The sequence below is a fragment of the Sorex fumeus genome, unplaced genomic scaffold (genome assembly GCF_029834395.1).
Source record: "Sorex fumeus unplaced genomic scaffold, SorFum_2.1 ptg000122l, whole genome shotgun sequence".
NCBI lineage: Eukaryota > Metazoa > Chordata > Mammalia > Eulipotyphla > Soricidae > Sorex > Sorex fumeus.
In genome coordinates, this window is record NW_026606179.1 from 1,298,017 (window position 1) to 1,314,804 (window position 16,788).

The 16,788-nt window shown below is 42.9% G+C and overlaps 1 protein-coding gene across 2 annotated transcripts in view; it reads right to left on the minus strand.

Annotated features, from left to right (window-relative positions):
• DHRS7B (dehydrogenase/reductase 7B) overlaps positions 1–7,650 on the minus strand; it is a 48,105-nt gene extending 40,455 nt beyond the window's left edge. Inside the window, exon 1 of one of the 2 annotated variants that reach the window (XM_056136174.1) lies at positions 7,572–7,650. In XM_056136174.1, the coding sequence (XP_055992149.1) occupies positions 7,572–7,591 (20 nt within the window). In that variant the 5' untranslated portion in view covers positions 7,592–7,650. Of the gene's footprint in view, positions 1–2,933; positions 3,041–7,571 lie in introns of those variants that run through there. The other variant, XM_056136175.1, reaches the window with a different exon arrangement.
• Between the last annotated feature and the right edge of the window lie 9,138 nt (positions 7,651–16,788).

The window sequence follows — 16,788 nt, forward strand, 5'->3', positions numbered from 1 at the left end:
CAGCCAAGTGCACAAACACAAAAGCCAGATGTGCAACCTCTCAGCAAACACCACAGATAAAAATGTGCCAGCACCATAACCAAGCATATGCTTCAACTCACAGTCATCAAAAACGATAATAATGAAGGCAAGAGGGCAAGTGGTAGAGAATAAAACTAATGGATAAAGAGAGGGAGCTTGTTATTAAAAAAGAAAGGCAAAGGGGGAATTCTTGGTTGGTAGAATTTTCTCTATTTTTTTCTCCTTTTTTCTTTTTGATGGGGTATGGGCCACAACCAGCGATGCTCAGTGCTTACTCCTGGCTCTGCACTCAGGGACCACTCCTGGCGGGCTTGATGGATCACATGGAGTGCCAGATGCAAAGCAAGCACCCTAACCACTGTACTACTGCTTTGGCCCAGGATTTTTTCTTTCAACACTACAGTTTACTATACTCATTTTTTCTTATACTGTTTCTCAGTTCAGACATATGTTATTACCTTTGTTCATCTACAGGTAAGGTGGTGTTTTCTTTCAGCTTCTTTCAGGATTTTTTTCTCTACTTTTCATTTTCTGAAGTTTTAGTATGGTGTACCTGTGTAGTTTCTTCATGCTATTTTGTTTATCTTCTTTGGTGTTCTCTAAGTGTCCCAGATCTGTAGTTAAGTGTCTCAGAGTAATCTGAAGACACTGTCAACCTTTATTGCTCTAAATATTGCTTCTGTTCTGTTATTACTTTTTTTTTTTTTTTTTTGCTTTTCGGGTCACACCCAGTGATGCACAGGGGTTACTCCTGGTTCATGTACTCAGGAATTACTCCTGGCCATGCTCAGGGGATCATACAGGATGCTGGGAATCGAACCCAGGTCGGGCTGCATGCAAGGCAAACACCCTACCCACTGTGCTATCACTCCAGCCCCAGGTATTACTTCTTTTGTAGTCCTGTTCTGTCTTTTTGCTTTCAGTTTTGGGTACTTTTATTTTAATATGTTCAAGTTCAAAGATTCTTTCCTTTGTCACACTTAATATAATGAGCAGTTCATCAAAAGCATTCATCATTTCCGTTCTTTATCTCTTCTAATCTTTATTCTTTCTAAATTTTTCATTGCTCTGATTACCTTATCCATCAGTTCTTCCTATCTATTTTTCCCTTAAACTCTTTACAATATTAATTAAAATCCTGGTCTGTTAATTCTAACTTTCTATATAACTGACTCTGGTTCTGATATGTGTTCAGGCTTTTCCAAAGGTTTTTCGAGCCTTTTCTTATGCCTTTGTAACATTTTGTTAAAGGACAGGATGTACTAGTTAAATACAACTGCAGTAAACAGGCCTTTAGTAATACAGGTGCAAGGGAAGCATTCTATAGTTCTGTGATTAGCACTAATGTCTTCTTGCTGAGCCTACGCCACTGGAACTTCAGTGATTCTCAGTATTTTTCTTTTTTCTTTTCTTTTTTTTTTTTTTTTTTTTTTTTTTTGCTTTTTTGGGTCCACCCGGTGATGCACAGGGGTTACTCCTGGCTCTGCACTCCTGGCAGTGCTCAGGGGACCATATGGGATGTTGGAAATTGAACCCAGGTCAGCCACGTGCAAGGCAAACAAACGCCCTACCCTCTGTGCTATCTCTCCAGCCCCCAATTCTCAGTATTTTTCTTCTCTTAAATGGGACCAGGTGGACAGATAGGATTGAACAGTCACTTTCGTCCATGCAGATGACTATAGGGTGCCAGAGTAGGGTAATCCTGTTCCCCTGGGTATGTGAAAGCACACATAGGAATATAAGAACCACTATTTGTCCATTATAATTTGTAAATCTCCAAATGAAGATGAGAGAAAATAGGTTCGCTCTGTAAAAGGCTAATAGGAAAAAAAAGCAACTCTTTCCAGTTGCTTTTATAATGTTACAGAATGCAATAAAAACCAGTGTCATGGAGCAAGGAAAATAGCTCAAAGGGCTAGAGAAGATGCCTGGCATGCACGAGGCTCTGAATTCCAATGCTGGCACTGCATAGCCCCCAGCACTGGTGCAGACCTAGTGGCCTTGGCAGTACTGTATCACCAGGCAAGGCACTGACCCATCAGGACTGCACAGAGAGGCTATTGTCATTTGGGAAGCCAAAAACTAAAAAGCAAACAAACAAAACCTGTTTTCTAGAGTAAAAGTAACTAAAAATATTACTACATATAGTATTATAGAAAAATATTAACTATTTTAGTGTTTGCTATATGCTATATACTGAAGTCATACTTTCTCTGCAGGACCTCATTTGATCCTCACAGTGAATCTGAGGTACATGAGTTATTTCTATTTGCTGTGAGAAACAGACCTGAAGTCTATAGCCAGCAAATAGCAAGAGTCCGCTAAAGTTCACATACTTTTAACTCTCAAGTGCATCAAAGTGAGGGTTGTGGAAAGAGATTTTTAATCCTTTAGCTGGAACCTTAAATAGGAATGATTCTAATATTATTTAAATGAATAAAGTCCTAAACTCAGCTCCAATAATCTAGATAGAAAACAAACAACTGCATATAGAATGTAGTAACTGATTGTAAATGAGCTAATTGCTTAAAAAGAACTCAGTACAAGAACCTTGATTCCATTTCACTAATACTCTCTATCACTAGGGACTATAACACCATACTCAGATTATTTTGAAATAATATCAATTCAAAAATATAATTTCCATTTAATGTCTGCTTGATACTGCCTACATTAATCTGGAAAAAAGTTGTATATCTCCCTTCAAAATTCAGTATTCCGTGACCTAACTTAATAAAGTAAAAGTAAACTACAGCAAGCAAGATCAAACTTCTAGAAAGCAATAGTCAATCGGTTCAGCTATACCTGCAAATCCTTCCTCCACTACACAATTTAGTAGCTTTGATTACTGACAACTTAAGATGAGAAAGAGAACTAAGTTAGAATGCAAAGGAATTTATTGAATGTCCTACCTTAGTGGGTGGTAAAAAACTTCCAAGCTAAATTTATATGCGTTTCAATCTCAGTTTTCATCTCCATGTTTATGTTCTTCCAGGATAGATTAATGGTGAGTTCATTTCTGCATTAAAATCATAACATTACCTACCGAACAATGGTTTCATAGGTGTATAAGTGGGTAGGATTCAGAAATGACATTACTGACATCAAGGTGGAAAATACGTTCTGAAAGAGTTAACTACCAGAATCGAGTTTTGCCTAAGAAATCAAGTAGCAAAGCACTTGCATTCCATGAGGCTGCAAGTTCAATCCCCATGAGTCTGTGCTGCTCAAGACGCCACCCTACTCCCAGAGCAACTGAGGCCCGAGTACCCAGCAGACTGTCTGCAGCCAAATAGCCCAGTGTGTTTGAGCACTGCAACTAAAAGTGTATTTGACACCCAGTGAGTACAACCATGTTTGTGTGTTTCTGTGTATGCGTGTGTGTGTGTTCCAGTCATCAACAACAGCAGCACCCCCCAAAAAAAAAATAAATAAGTGACTGAAAGGAAGGGGTTTTTTAAAAGAAAAAAAAAAGGAACCAGAGAGATAGTACAGAGAGTAAGAAGCTTGCATTGCATGTGGTTAACCCAGGTTCAATCCAAGTATCCCCACTAAATTGCTGAGCTCCTGCCAGGACTAATCCCTGAATTCAGAGCCAGGATAAGCCCTGAGTATCACTAGATGTGGCCCAAAGAACAAACAAAAATCAAACAAACTAAAAAAAGAATTGTGGCTGGAAACCAGCAGGATCTAAATCTACTAGTGACACTTCCTAAAACCAATGTAGAAGAAATTATGAGTCTAAGGGTTTTTTTGGTGATGGGATGGCACTGAAACTTTGGTGATCACAGAGGTAAAAATGACATAGAGATGTGTGACAATGAAGTCCTAGAACTTTGCAATATTATTAAAAAAAATGGCAAATCAATTTTTAAAAAATCATGTGCTAGATCTGATCACCTGAGATCATTCTAACCATGTACAACATGAACTCACTTTAAAAAAAAATCGTCTTCAGAGACAGGAGCAGGTAGGGCAAGTGCCTGCACATGGCCGACCCTGTGGTTCGAGTCCAGCATATAGTAAATCAAAAGAAATATACAGTAAATACTGTTGACAAATTAACCGTATTATCTTAACTGCATGTTTATCCAAGATGACTAACACAGGATGTACACTGTAGTGGAGCTCAAAAAATGTATATTAAATCATTTTTTAAACCAGAGACAAATATGGTGAAACATGATAATGGCATTCCATGTTTATTTAGCTCTTCAATACTAATTACCAAGGCAATTAAGCCCCACGTTTATTCCTCCTCTCACTACCACCCCCCAGCTTGTGGACAGAGGTCTAGCCACATGTTTAAAGGAGAAAGACAGATTCTAAGACAAAGTTGAAAAATAGAAACTGTTTCATTATGGGCTCTGTGAAGCAAATAAATAAGACTGGAGAGCAGAGCGATTCTCAGTATAAGACTGCTATCTGCACTTTGCATCTGATTTCACAGAATTCTGCAAACTGATCACAGAGGACTTTCAGTAACTACAAGACACAAGTCCCTCCTCTCCTCAAGGCTTCTCATGTGTCCTCCCCTTTTTGGTAGCTCTGCATCCTTCTCTTTGCCCAATTCAACTCCAATTCACTTTTTTTTTTCTTTTCAGGTCACACCTGGCGATACACAGGGTTTATTCCTGGCTCTGCACTCAGGAATTACTCCTGGTGGTGCTCAGGGGACCACATGGGATGCTGGGAATCGAACCCCGGGTCAGCCGTGTGCAAGGCAAATGCCCTACCCTCTGTACCATCACTCCAGCACCTCCAATCCAGTTCTTAAGGACTCAGCTAAACACTATCTTCCATGTCTTGCCTCACCTCCTCCCTGACAAATGAAGTCACTACATATTCTAATAGCACCCTCTATCGTCCTCCATTGCCATGTACCACATTGCAATTAATATTTAATTTGTAGGAGCTGGAAAATAGCACAGCATATAGGGCATTTGCCTTGCATGTGGCTGACCTGGGTTTGACCCTCAGCATTTCATATAGTCCCCTGAACACTGCCAGGAGTAATTCCTAAGTGCAGAGCCAGCAGTATCCCCTGAGCACTGCTGGGTGTGGCGCCCCTCCCCCCCCAAATGACTTCTAATTTATTGTCTGACTCTTGATAAATATATAGAACCAACAGGTGGGGATTGGAGTGACTGCATAGTAGGTAAAGCATTTGTTTTGCACATAGCCAACCTAGGTGTGATCCTCAGTTTGATCCTAGGTTTGACCACGTATGGTCCTCCAAGCACCCCAAGAGTGATCCCTCAATGCAGCTGAGTGTGATCCATCCCCTTAAAAAAAAAAAAGAAAGCAACAGATAAACAGGGTTGTGTCTGCATTGGCCTCAGTGCATCCCCAATACCTAACACATTTCTGATACAGAGTAGGTGTTCAATAAATAGCTCTTAAAGGGATAAATGAAATACATAGACAAGCACTAGCTTTTGACATGAATTTGACATGAAATTGGTCTGTGTCTGAGTAAATTTCTGACTATCTCTGAGTCCATTTCTTCCTATAAATGAAAATAACTGTTTCTACTTATTAGGGTTATTTTATCCAACAAAGTGCTTAGCATGGTGTCTGGCACATAACTATTAATGTTAAAATATTATTAATGGCCAGAAAGATAACATAGGAGTTAAGGTGCATATCTTAAGGTATATGCCTTGCCTGGGTTCCATCCCATGAATCGAACATGGCCCCCTGAGCAACTGAGTGTAGCCCTGGAGGCCCCTAGCACTGCTGAGTTCTGATAGCCCCTGCTCGTGCGTGGCCTGAACAGCACTGTATCCGCAGGAAAGTGGCCCCCTGGGTCCTAATTAGGAGGCTCCCGAAAATAACAACAAAATTATAATTAAAAATGAATAGGGGCTGGAGCAATAGCACAGCAGGTAGGGCATTTGCCTTGCACATGGCCAAACCGAGTTTGATTCCCAGCATCCTGTATAGTCCTCTGAGCACCGCCAGGGGTAATTCCTGAGCGCAGAGCCAGGAGTAACCCCTGTGCATTGCCGGGTGTGACCCAAAAAGAAAAAAAAAAGAATAAAAGTAAGCAATACATAGCAGGGATGGTGTATGTCATGCTTTTGACTAGGGTATAAACATCTCCCTTTATGCAAACGTGTTGCAAATCTGAGTAAGACATGTCCAAGTATACAGGAATGTATTACCTAAAGGAACACCTGAATCTGTTTATAAAACCAACAACCCTTCCGTGTGTAGTAATCACTCATATATATATATGGCTTATACATACATACATATATATATATATGGCTTATACATGCTTGTTCACAACAGCAGGTTCTTTCAAAGCAAAGGACAGCAGCAACTCATTACTTCAGGCAGCAAGGTTTCAACTATAATGCCAAAACCTACAGAACCTCATTCCAGCTAAGCTGACCTTTTCCCAAGATACCTGTATACAGAAACAGGCCCTTGTCTTTAAGACAACTCCCCTTCCTTCACAGTAGGAAATGACACCCCTCCTTGAGAAATTGCCCCTTCAGTGTGCTGTTCTCCAGCATCATGCTTATGGCACATTCTGTTTTCTCCACAACACGCCCTTTAACTCTGTTTTAGTCCTCTCTCAGATTTCCCAACTTTGGACATGTCCTTTTACTTTCCAAGTCTCGGTTTCTTCATCAATAAAACTGAAAGTGAAACAATACTTCTGCCTTGGCTAAAAAACACTGTTGGTGCCATGTATTAACACAAACTGTTCTCTCAATGTTTTGACCAAAATTCCTATTAATCTGCAACCCAGAAACAAAATTATAACAAAGACCCTTTTCCAATGGTAGAAAAGAAAAAATTCCCCATCTACTTCACTAGCCAGGGTACTGGAGTAAAACTCAGGATCCCAAAGATGCTTTAAATGTTGCAAAGGGGGGTGGTGGGGGGGAAATAAACAGATTAGGTGGTCCTCTCTGTAAAGATCAAGCCAGCAAAACCCAATTTGTGTTTATCCATAAATTCAACGGCTTTCCTTAAAGCCACTCAGTCAACTCCTAATCTGAAAGTCCTTTCACAAAAAAAAAAAAATCAGCCTTAGGGTTGGGGCATAGTTCAACGGGTAAGGCTCTTGCCTTGCTTGAGACCGACCAGGGTTCGATCCCTGGCATCCCATACGATCCCTACGCAAGATCCACCCCGCCTATCAGATCTCCACACAGATGCGGACCGCCTGTCGGGTCTCCACACAGATCCGGACCACCTGTCGGATCTCTACAGATCCACCCCGCCTGTCGGGTCTCCACACAGATCAGGATCGCCCGTCAGATCTCTACACAGATCCACCCCGCCCGCCGGGTCTCCACAAAGATCCGGGCTGCCTCTCAGTTCTTCAGGGGCATCCACGCTGAGCCGGCGAGTGAAGGGCGCCCCGAGCAGCCGGAAGTCAGTCCTAGGACGCGCGGGCAGACCCCCCTGGGCCGCTACGCCCCCTTCCCTCCCTAGGGCCGGAAATACCCCCCAGTTTATGCCCGCCCGCGTCAGCTTTGGGCAGCCCCGGTGGCCCGCGACACAGAAGCCCCTTCCTCCGCAGCCCCTACCTGGCGGCTGCAAAGATCATAATCCACCAAGTTCATCCTCCACACGCGGAAGTGACGTGACACACCCCCTCCGAGGCGCCGACCAATCCCAGCCTCCCGGCGGCGCGTGCGCCTCGAGTGGGCGTGCCTCCCGGTGCCCTGGGTTGGGGGCGTGTCCTACCTGCGGGCTTTAGCTTCCCGAGGGAAGTCTTCCCGCGGGTACCGATTCGGGGGTCGTGCAGCTTACGAGGAGCAACCGCACTGGGGAATGTTAATTCTGTGTTAGCGAGACGTGTTATAAATCCATGGGATTTCACAACTGTACTATTTAAAACTGAAGTATCCGTGCAAAGATAAACGGAAAGATGAGTCTGTGGAAATAGGCTCAGAGGTATGTATCATCGCTCCACCTCCTCCCCTCTTTCACACCCCCATTTCTTGTCATTGCAATTGCAAGAAGAAATCTCCGTTTTGCAATAGGAAAGTTATTTTCAAAAATATGAAAATATTCTATTTTCAATACTAGAGCCATTGAATCGGGGGGTGGAGATGGGGGAAGGTGAACCTTGATTCCTACCTACACCATAAGTAAGTAAATAAATAATATTGTAGACATCAGTGTGAAAGTTACAACTATAGAAAATCACAGAAAATTATATCATCGTCATGTAAGTGAACGCGCGCCGGAAATGACATCTGCACACTACCTTTTTACTACTTCTCACCCTTCGCTTTTTGCCCTGTCTCCTACTACTGAGGAATGCGATCTTGAGTTGTGTGTTCAGTGTTAACTAGGTCCAGTCACTTACCAACAGGAAAGAACAAACAGCAGACGTCAGGAAAGTTCCCTTTCATGTGGACCATAGGGTCAGATGTTGTTTAATAATATTTAAGGTTTACGAGGAACAGACCATCAGTGGTTCATTATACCACTGATGCCTGATGGACAGCCATTGAAATAGTAAATCTCTTTTCTTTCCCTACCCACTAACACAGTGGTTCCCAGGGCTTGCTCCTGGATCTGCACTCAGGAATTATTCCTGGTGGGCTCTGGGGACTATATGGGATGCCAGAGATTGAACCCGTCAGTCGCTTGCAAGGCAATCAAGATAATACCCACTGTATTATCTCTCTGGCCCCCAAGTACTCATTTTTAAACCTAATTTACTTTTCCCAGCCAGCCCTAGTACGGGTTTTAGGACAAGTCCACTATCTTCTCACAGTGTCAGCAACTGAATAAAACTGCTTTTCTCAGACCAACTCTACTATTGCTTTTTGAGGGCGAGCCCTCAATCCTTAGAGAATAAAGTAGAAAATTATGTTTTAGCAATTTTTTTTAAAAAGTACTAACCCTAAAGGAAAAACTCATGGGAAGACACTATTGACAGAGTAAAAGGTGGGCTAGAAAGATAATACAGGTATGCCTTAGCTCTGTGCTCAGGGATCACTCCTCGTGGAGCTCATGGGACCATATAGGGTGCTGGGGATCAAAACCCAGGACATCCGCATGCAAGACAAATGCCCTACCTGCTGCAGTCTCTCTCCATTTCCATAAGTGTACAATGATTTTTTTCAGAATGTTTTTTAAAAATATTTTTTTATTGAATCACAATTACAAAGTTCTCTATCTATCTCTATATCTATCTCTCTCTTTCCTTTTGGGCCTTATGGCTTGCAATATAGATACAATACTGAAAGGTTATCAGGTATATCCCTTTACCTGATTTCAACACTCAGTTCCTTTCCAAAATGATCATTTCCAATTATTATTTTTATCCCTATTCCTACTCTATCCTAACTACCCTTTGCCCCCCAGACATTCTTGTGGCAACTTTCCAACCATTGACTAGTCCTCCTGGCTCCTGTTTTCCCTAGCCTTGGAGATATATATATCTCACTTGATCACTTGACTTCCCGTTAATCGTCGATTTGCTCGAGCGGCACCAGTAATGTCTCCATTTGTCCCTGTCGCATGCTAGTGTAGCCCAATGGCGTCTGTTCGCTCTAGGAACACGAAGAGCTTCAAACCGATCGTTCATGATCTTGATGAAGAAATCTGACCATCTGGTAGGTGGGCGGCCACGTGGTCTTTTGACATCCCATGGAATCCAGTCGGTAACAGCTCTAGTCCAGCGGTCATCTCTAAATCTCATTATGTGATCAGCCCATCTGATTTTTGACACCTTGGCAAACGAGACAGTGTCCCTGATTCTTGATCGTCGACGGATGTTGGAACTCCGGATTCTTTGTCTCATTTGAGTGAAACGTGATATTACAAGCATAGCTCTTTCAATTCCTCTTTGGGAGACCCGAATAGTGTTCTCATCCTGTTTGCGTAGGGCCCAGGTCTCTGAGGCATACGTTAATGCAGGAACAACAGTGGAATCGAAGAGATGTGCCCGGAGCCGGAGGTTTTTCGTCCTCTTAGCTATTTCTTCGACGCTCTTGAAGGCGTTCCAAGTCGCTCTCTTCCTCCTGCGCAGCTTGGGTGCCAGGTCATTTGTCCTGTTGACTTCTCGACCTAGGTACACATAGCTGTTGCATTTGGAGATGGTCATTCCGTTGAGAGCGAATGGGGCATCAGTAATGAGGTTGTTTCTCATAAACATTGTCATCGTAAGATTCAGCTGTAGTCCGACCTTTCCACACTCACGGTCGAAGTCGGCCAGCATTTGTGCCGCTTGACTAATGTTTGGTGTTATTAAAACAATGCCATCAGCAAAGCGGAGTTGGTGTAGTTGCCGACCATCTATCTTCACTTCCATTCCTTCCCATTCCAGTTGTGGTATGATGTTCTCGATGGTGGCACTGAAGAGTTTCGGTGAAACGGTATCACCCTGCCAAACCCCTCTCTTGACATCAATGATTACTTCTTTGTAAAATGGTGAGATCCTGGTAGTGAATCCGTAATACAGCTCACGGAGGATCTTGATGTATTGAGTTTGAATACCCTGATTGGCTAGGGCTTCAATGACCACTTCTGTATCAACAGAATCAAAGGCCTTCTTTAAATCAATGGGCGTTAGACAGAGCGGCATCTTGAACTCCCGAGAAACCTCAATGGGCTTGGTTATCGTGTGGATATGGTCGATGGTGCTGAATCCTTTGCAAAACCCGGCTTGATCGCATGGTTGTCCTTCATCTAGTGTTCTGCCGATCCTATTCAGGATGACTCGAGTGAACAACTTGTAGATGACAAACAAGAGGCAGATCGGGCGATAGTTGCCAATGTCATGGATGTCTCCCTTCTTGTACAGCAGTACAGTCCTGCTGGTTTTCCATTGGGACGGAACCTTGCATTCAGACAGGTAGCGTGTGAATATATATATTATATATAATATATATAGCGTGTGAATATATATTACATATAATATATAGTGGGATATTATATCCCACAAATAAATACAATCATTCTCTATTTGACCCTCTCCTTCTGACTCATTTCACTCAGCATGATACTTTCCATGTCCATCCATTTATAAGCAAATTTCATGGCTTCATTTTTCCTAATGACTGCATAGTATTCCATTGTGTGGATGTACAATAGTTTCCTTTATCCAGTCATCTGTTCTTGGGCACTCAGGCTGTTTCTAAATTCTGGCTATTGTGAGTAGTGCTGCAATGAATATAGAAGTGCAGTTGGTGTTTCTGCATGTAATTTTGAACCCTTCAGGTATATTCCCATAATGGTATTGCTTGGTCAAGTGGGATCTCAACTTCTAGTTTTGGGGGGATGTGTACAGTGATTTTAAAGAGTACATAAAATGTGTTTTTCTTTGTTTCACAGGGTTTTACATATATAACACTGGTTCCTTTCCACTGTTCTGGGAACTCAAGATGTCTGCTTAGCAGCTCACAAAAGTATTAATAGTCTAGTCCAGTAACAAACCCAAGCTGATCCTAGGGTCAAACTGTAAGACAGAGCCAGTTTTCTCGGATTAATTTTGCAGGTCTAAATCCCTTTAGCCGCCTCCCCCTCCCAGTTTCAGTCTTTCTTGGAGTTGTTTAGAGGTAATAGAATAAATTTTAATGTTTTTGTAACACTTTGAGTTGGGTTTTATGTCAAATGAAAGTGGCATGGTATTATTCATGTGGGGCATTACCAAAGATGGGACATGCTTCTTCAAACCTGCAAGACTGACACTCTACCCTGGCTCTTCATATGGTCCCCTGGACCTGCCAGAAGTGATCCCTGAGTGTAGAGCCAGTAGTAAATCCTGAGCACAGCTGGGTGTGACCCCAAAACAAAAATGAAATGAAAAATAACAAAAAAATCTAGCATCTCTATTGTTGGAGTTCCAGGAGAAGAGGAGAAAGAGAATGCAACTGAAAAGGTAATAAACGAAGTAATGGCTGAAAAATTCCTCAAATTTGGCATTTGCATAATTCTACAGATTTGATAGGGTGACTGAATACCAGGCAGATAAACCCAAAGAAGCACTAGTGAAGATGCACCATAGTAAAATTCATGAAAACTAACAGAAAAGAAAAAAAATCTTTAGATTGGAAAGATAGTACAGTGGGAAAGGTGCTTGCCTTTCATATAGCTGACCTAGGTTTCATCCACAGCATCCCATATAGGTCCCTGAGCACTACCAGAAGTAATTCCTAAGTGCAGTGTCAGAGTAGCACCTGAGCATTGCTGGGTGGGTGACCCAAAAGCAAAAAACACAAACATAATAAAAGAAAAAATATCAAAAGCATCTAGTGTTCTGCCAATCCTATTCAGGATGACTCGAGTGAATAGCTTGTAGATGACAGACAATAGGCAGATCAGGCGATAGTTGCCAGTGTCATGGATGTCTCCTTTCTTGTACAGTAGTACAGTCCTGCCGGTTTTCCAGTGGGACGGAATCCTGCATTCAGACAGGTAGTGTGTGAAGAGCCGAGCCAGTGTATTGATGAGTACTGACGGCAGGTTCTTCAGGTGTTTGGGTCTGACCTCGTCTGGGCCAGGTGTTGTTCATTTCTTTACCGACAAAATGGCATGTAGGATTTTAGAAGGGAGAACATGAGGAATTGAAAGAGCTATGCTTGCATTGTCATCGTAAGATTCAGCTGTAGTCCAACATTTCCACACTCACGATCGAAGTTGGCCAGCATTTGTGCCACTTGGCTAATGTTTGGTGTTATGAGAACGATGTCATCAGTGAAGCGGAGGTGGTGTAGTTGCCAACCATCTCTCTTTACTCCCATTCCTTCCCATTCCAGTCGTCGCATGATGTTCTCGAGGGTGGCACTGAAGAGTTTCAGTGAAATGGTATCACCCTGCCGAACCTCTCTCTTGACATGGATGATCACTTCTTTGTAAAATGGTGAGATTCTGGTAGTGAATCCGTAATACAGCTCACGGAGGATCCTGATGTATTAAGTATGAATGCCCTGTTTGGCTAGGGCTTCGATGACTACTTCGGTCTCAACAGAATCGAAGGCCTTCTTTAAATCAATGAATGTTAGACAGAGTGGCATCTTGAACTCCCGAGAAACCTTAATGAGCTTGGTTATCGTGTGGATATGGTCGATCGTGCTGAATCCTTTGTGGTACCCAGTTTGCTCACATTGTCCTTCATCTAATGTTCTGCCAATCCTATTCAGGATGACTCTAGTGAACAGCTTGTAGACGACAGACAACATACAGATTGGGCAATAGTTGCCAATGTCGTGGATGTCTCCTTTCTTGTACAGTAGAACGGTACTGCTGGTTTTCCATTGGGACAGAACCTTGCATTCAGACAGGTAGTGTGTGAAGAGCCAAGCCAGTGTATTGATGAGTACTGACGGCAGGTTCTTCAGGTGTTTGGGTCTGACCTTGTCTGGGCCAGGTGCTGTATGCTTCTTTACCGACGAAATGGCAGGTCAGATTTTGGAAGGGAGAACGTTGGGAACGATATATCCATCCTCTGTAGAATTTGGTATGTGGGCAGGTGGCCATGGCTATCAAAGAGATCCAAGTAGAAGTCATGGATAATCTTCTCCATTGCCCTTCTGGAAGATATGATAGATCCATCAGGACGTCGGAGGGCAGTCATCTTGGTGTTGTAGTTAGCGAAGGACAGGCGGGCATTGCGAGTGCTTTTCCCGGCTTCTGCCACATCTGCCAGCACTGCTGCTCTTCTCTCTTTGAGGTCTTTCTTTATTACTTCTCTGCACTGCTTTGCAAGCTCGGACACTTGCTTGTGGTTGCCTGAGACTTTTACCAAGCCACGCTGGCGAATAAGCTCGAGAGTTTTCGAAGACAGCACCATTAAAGTCTCTGAGCACCAGGAGTGATCCCTAAGTAAAGATCCCTGAGCAAAACCATCTGTGACCCCAAAACAAAGCAAAAACATTTTTAAAAACCCACACTTGGTCATATCAATTTGTGCAGAAACAGGAGAAAACCTGAATCAACTAGGGATTGTGAACTCAGATATGATGCTTGAAAGCACATTCCATAAAGAAAAGTTTCTGGCTAAAGAGATGGTCCAAGAGTTAAGGCATTTACCTTGCACTCAGCTAACGCTGATTCAATCCCCTGCACCGCATATGATATCCTAAACACCACCAGGAGTAACTCCTGAGCACAGAGCCAGGAGTTATCTCTGAGCACAGCCTATAGCTATGGCACAAAAACCAAAACAAAAAAATAAGAAGACTTAATAAAAATATTCTGTTTTATGAAAGGTCCTGTTAATGTGCTAAAACAAAACAATCAAATTCAGCCCAGAATGGAACTCAAAGGGCTGAGTTTGATCCTCAGCACCATATGATCCCCTGAGCATCATTAGAAGTGACCCCTGATAGGGGAGGAGCCGGTCCTTCTCCATTGTCCTGATGCGACCCTAAGATGCCACCCACGAACACCCCCCACCCCTCCACTACTTATTAAGCTCCTTATCCTTAATGGCCATGATCCCAGAGACAGACAAATCTCACAACCGAGCTGGTTATGCTATTCATAACCAGCAATAGAAAACAATTTGTCTAATGTTGCCTTTTTGGCAGGTCTGAGTGTTGAGGGAAAATTCCAAATAATAGTGGAACCGGTGTTGAAATATTGAATGTAATCAAAGTAGAAAGAGAGAGAGAGTAATGTGGAAATTATCTGCCACACAGGCAAGGGTAAGCGTTGGATGGGGTGGGGGGGTATATTGGGGATTTTGGTGGTGGAAAAGTGCAAAAGTGAAGGGATGGGTGTTTGATCATTGTATGACCGAGACTCAAACACGAAAGCTTTGTAACTGTTCTCACAGTGATTCAATAAATAGCACTGTAGCACTGTCCTCCCATTGTTCATCGATTTGCTCGAGTGGACCCAGTAACGTCTCCATTGTGAGACTTGTTATTGTGTTTGGCATATTGAATACATCACGGGTAGCTTACCAGGCTTTGCCGTGCGGTCGAGATACTCTCTGTAGCTTGCCGGGCTCTCCGAGAGGGGTGGAGGAATCAAACCCGGGTCGGCCAGGTCAGCCGCATGCAAGGCAAATGCCCTATCCGCTGTGCTATCGCTCCAGCCCTTCAATAAATAAATAGAAAAAAAAAAAAAAGAAGTAACCCCTGCCCAAGCAGATCAGTAGTTCCAGATCACTGCCTGTTATGGTTCAACCTGCCAGTGAAACCTAATTACAGAGCTGGAGAGATAGCTGGGGGGCTGGTGTGAGTGTACACTTGTATGCTTGCCCTGAATTCAATCCCTGGCACCATATAGCCCCAGTACTGAGCACTGCCATTTGTAGTCCTGGTGGCTCTCAGCAGTGCTGGATCTAGCAGTGCACCACATTGCTAGAATCAAATAATGAATTGTCAGGACTCAGTGATCCCCGAACCTCGCCACAGTGCTAGGGGTGGGGGACCCTCCCCCCAGAACAAAAACACAGACTGGGAGAAAATATTTGCAAACCAGTACCTTAAAAAGTACATCTATCTAGAATATAAAAAGAACTCTCATAAACAACTGGTCATTTATAAAAATAGACTAAAACAGATGATGGCATTGAAGAAAACATGAAAGTTGCAAACAGGGGGCCAGAGAGATAGTATAGCGGTTAGAGAATTTGCCTGGTTCAATCCCCAGCATCCCATATGGTCCCCCGAGCACCTCCAGGAGTGATTCCTGAGTGCAGAGCCAGGAGTAACCCTTGAGCATCGCTGGGTGTGACCCAAATTGAAAAAAAAAAAACAGTTTGCAAATGGTGGGGATTTTTTTGTTTGTGTTTCTAGTGGGTTGGACTATACCCAGTGGTACTTGGCCCCAGGAAAATGCCAATTAAGACTATAATGAAATATGACTATATACTTAAGAAGAAGAGAAGAAATGAAAATAGTGACAAGGTCTGGAGAGCAACCTCAAAAGACCAAGCTCATGTTTTGCATGAGGCCAGAGTTCACTCCCCATTACCACATAGTCCTACAAATACTTTAGGGAGTGAGCTTCTCCCAGCACTGAGCCAGGAGTGCCACTGGTTGGTTGCCCCTGAATGTCACTGGTTGCAACCATAGAAGCAAAACAAAACAAAATAGTGACCATACCAAATACAAGAGTGGATGCAGATGAAAAATAGATTTCTCAAGTGTTGATATTGGGAACGTAAAATGATCTAGTTACTCCGTAAAAAATGTTTTACATTTTCCTCTTCCTTTTTGTCCCCCAAGCTGTGCTGATCTTCTCCCAAACCCAGGTTTGCTCCACGCTTTACTTGTCAAATAGTAAAAGTTGATATATCAAAAAAAGTTTTACATTTTCTAATAAAATAAAATTTAATTATAATTCATTAATAACATTTACTCCAAAGAAATAAAAATCTACGAACAGACCAAAGCTTGAACACAATTTTCACAGAGCTTTATTTCTAAACGGGGGAAAGACTGGAACCTGCCAGAATGTTCCTCATGGTTAAACTGCATCACATACATTCCACACCATGAAGGAACGAACTACTGATACATGCAGTTACTTTTCGGGGGCTTCCCCAGAATGCTCAGGGAAACTTCTGGTGACACACGGCCCTGATCCGCTATGTGGGCCCAGCACTTCAGAGCTGCTCTGCCAGGTGATGTTGGGGCCCACAAGGGTGACACTAGAAGTGCTTGAGGGCCATAGGGTGCCAGGGGTCAAACTTAGGGCCTCATTCATGCAAGCCCTTTGAGCTATCTTTCCCAACCCCTGCAACAAATCTTGTGGCTATTATGCTGAGTGAAAATTAAAAAGCTAATCTCCAAAGCTCGCATGCTTATGATTTCTATAACTTTCCTATCC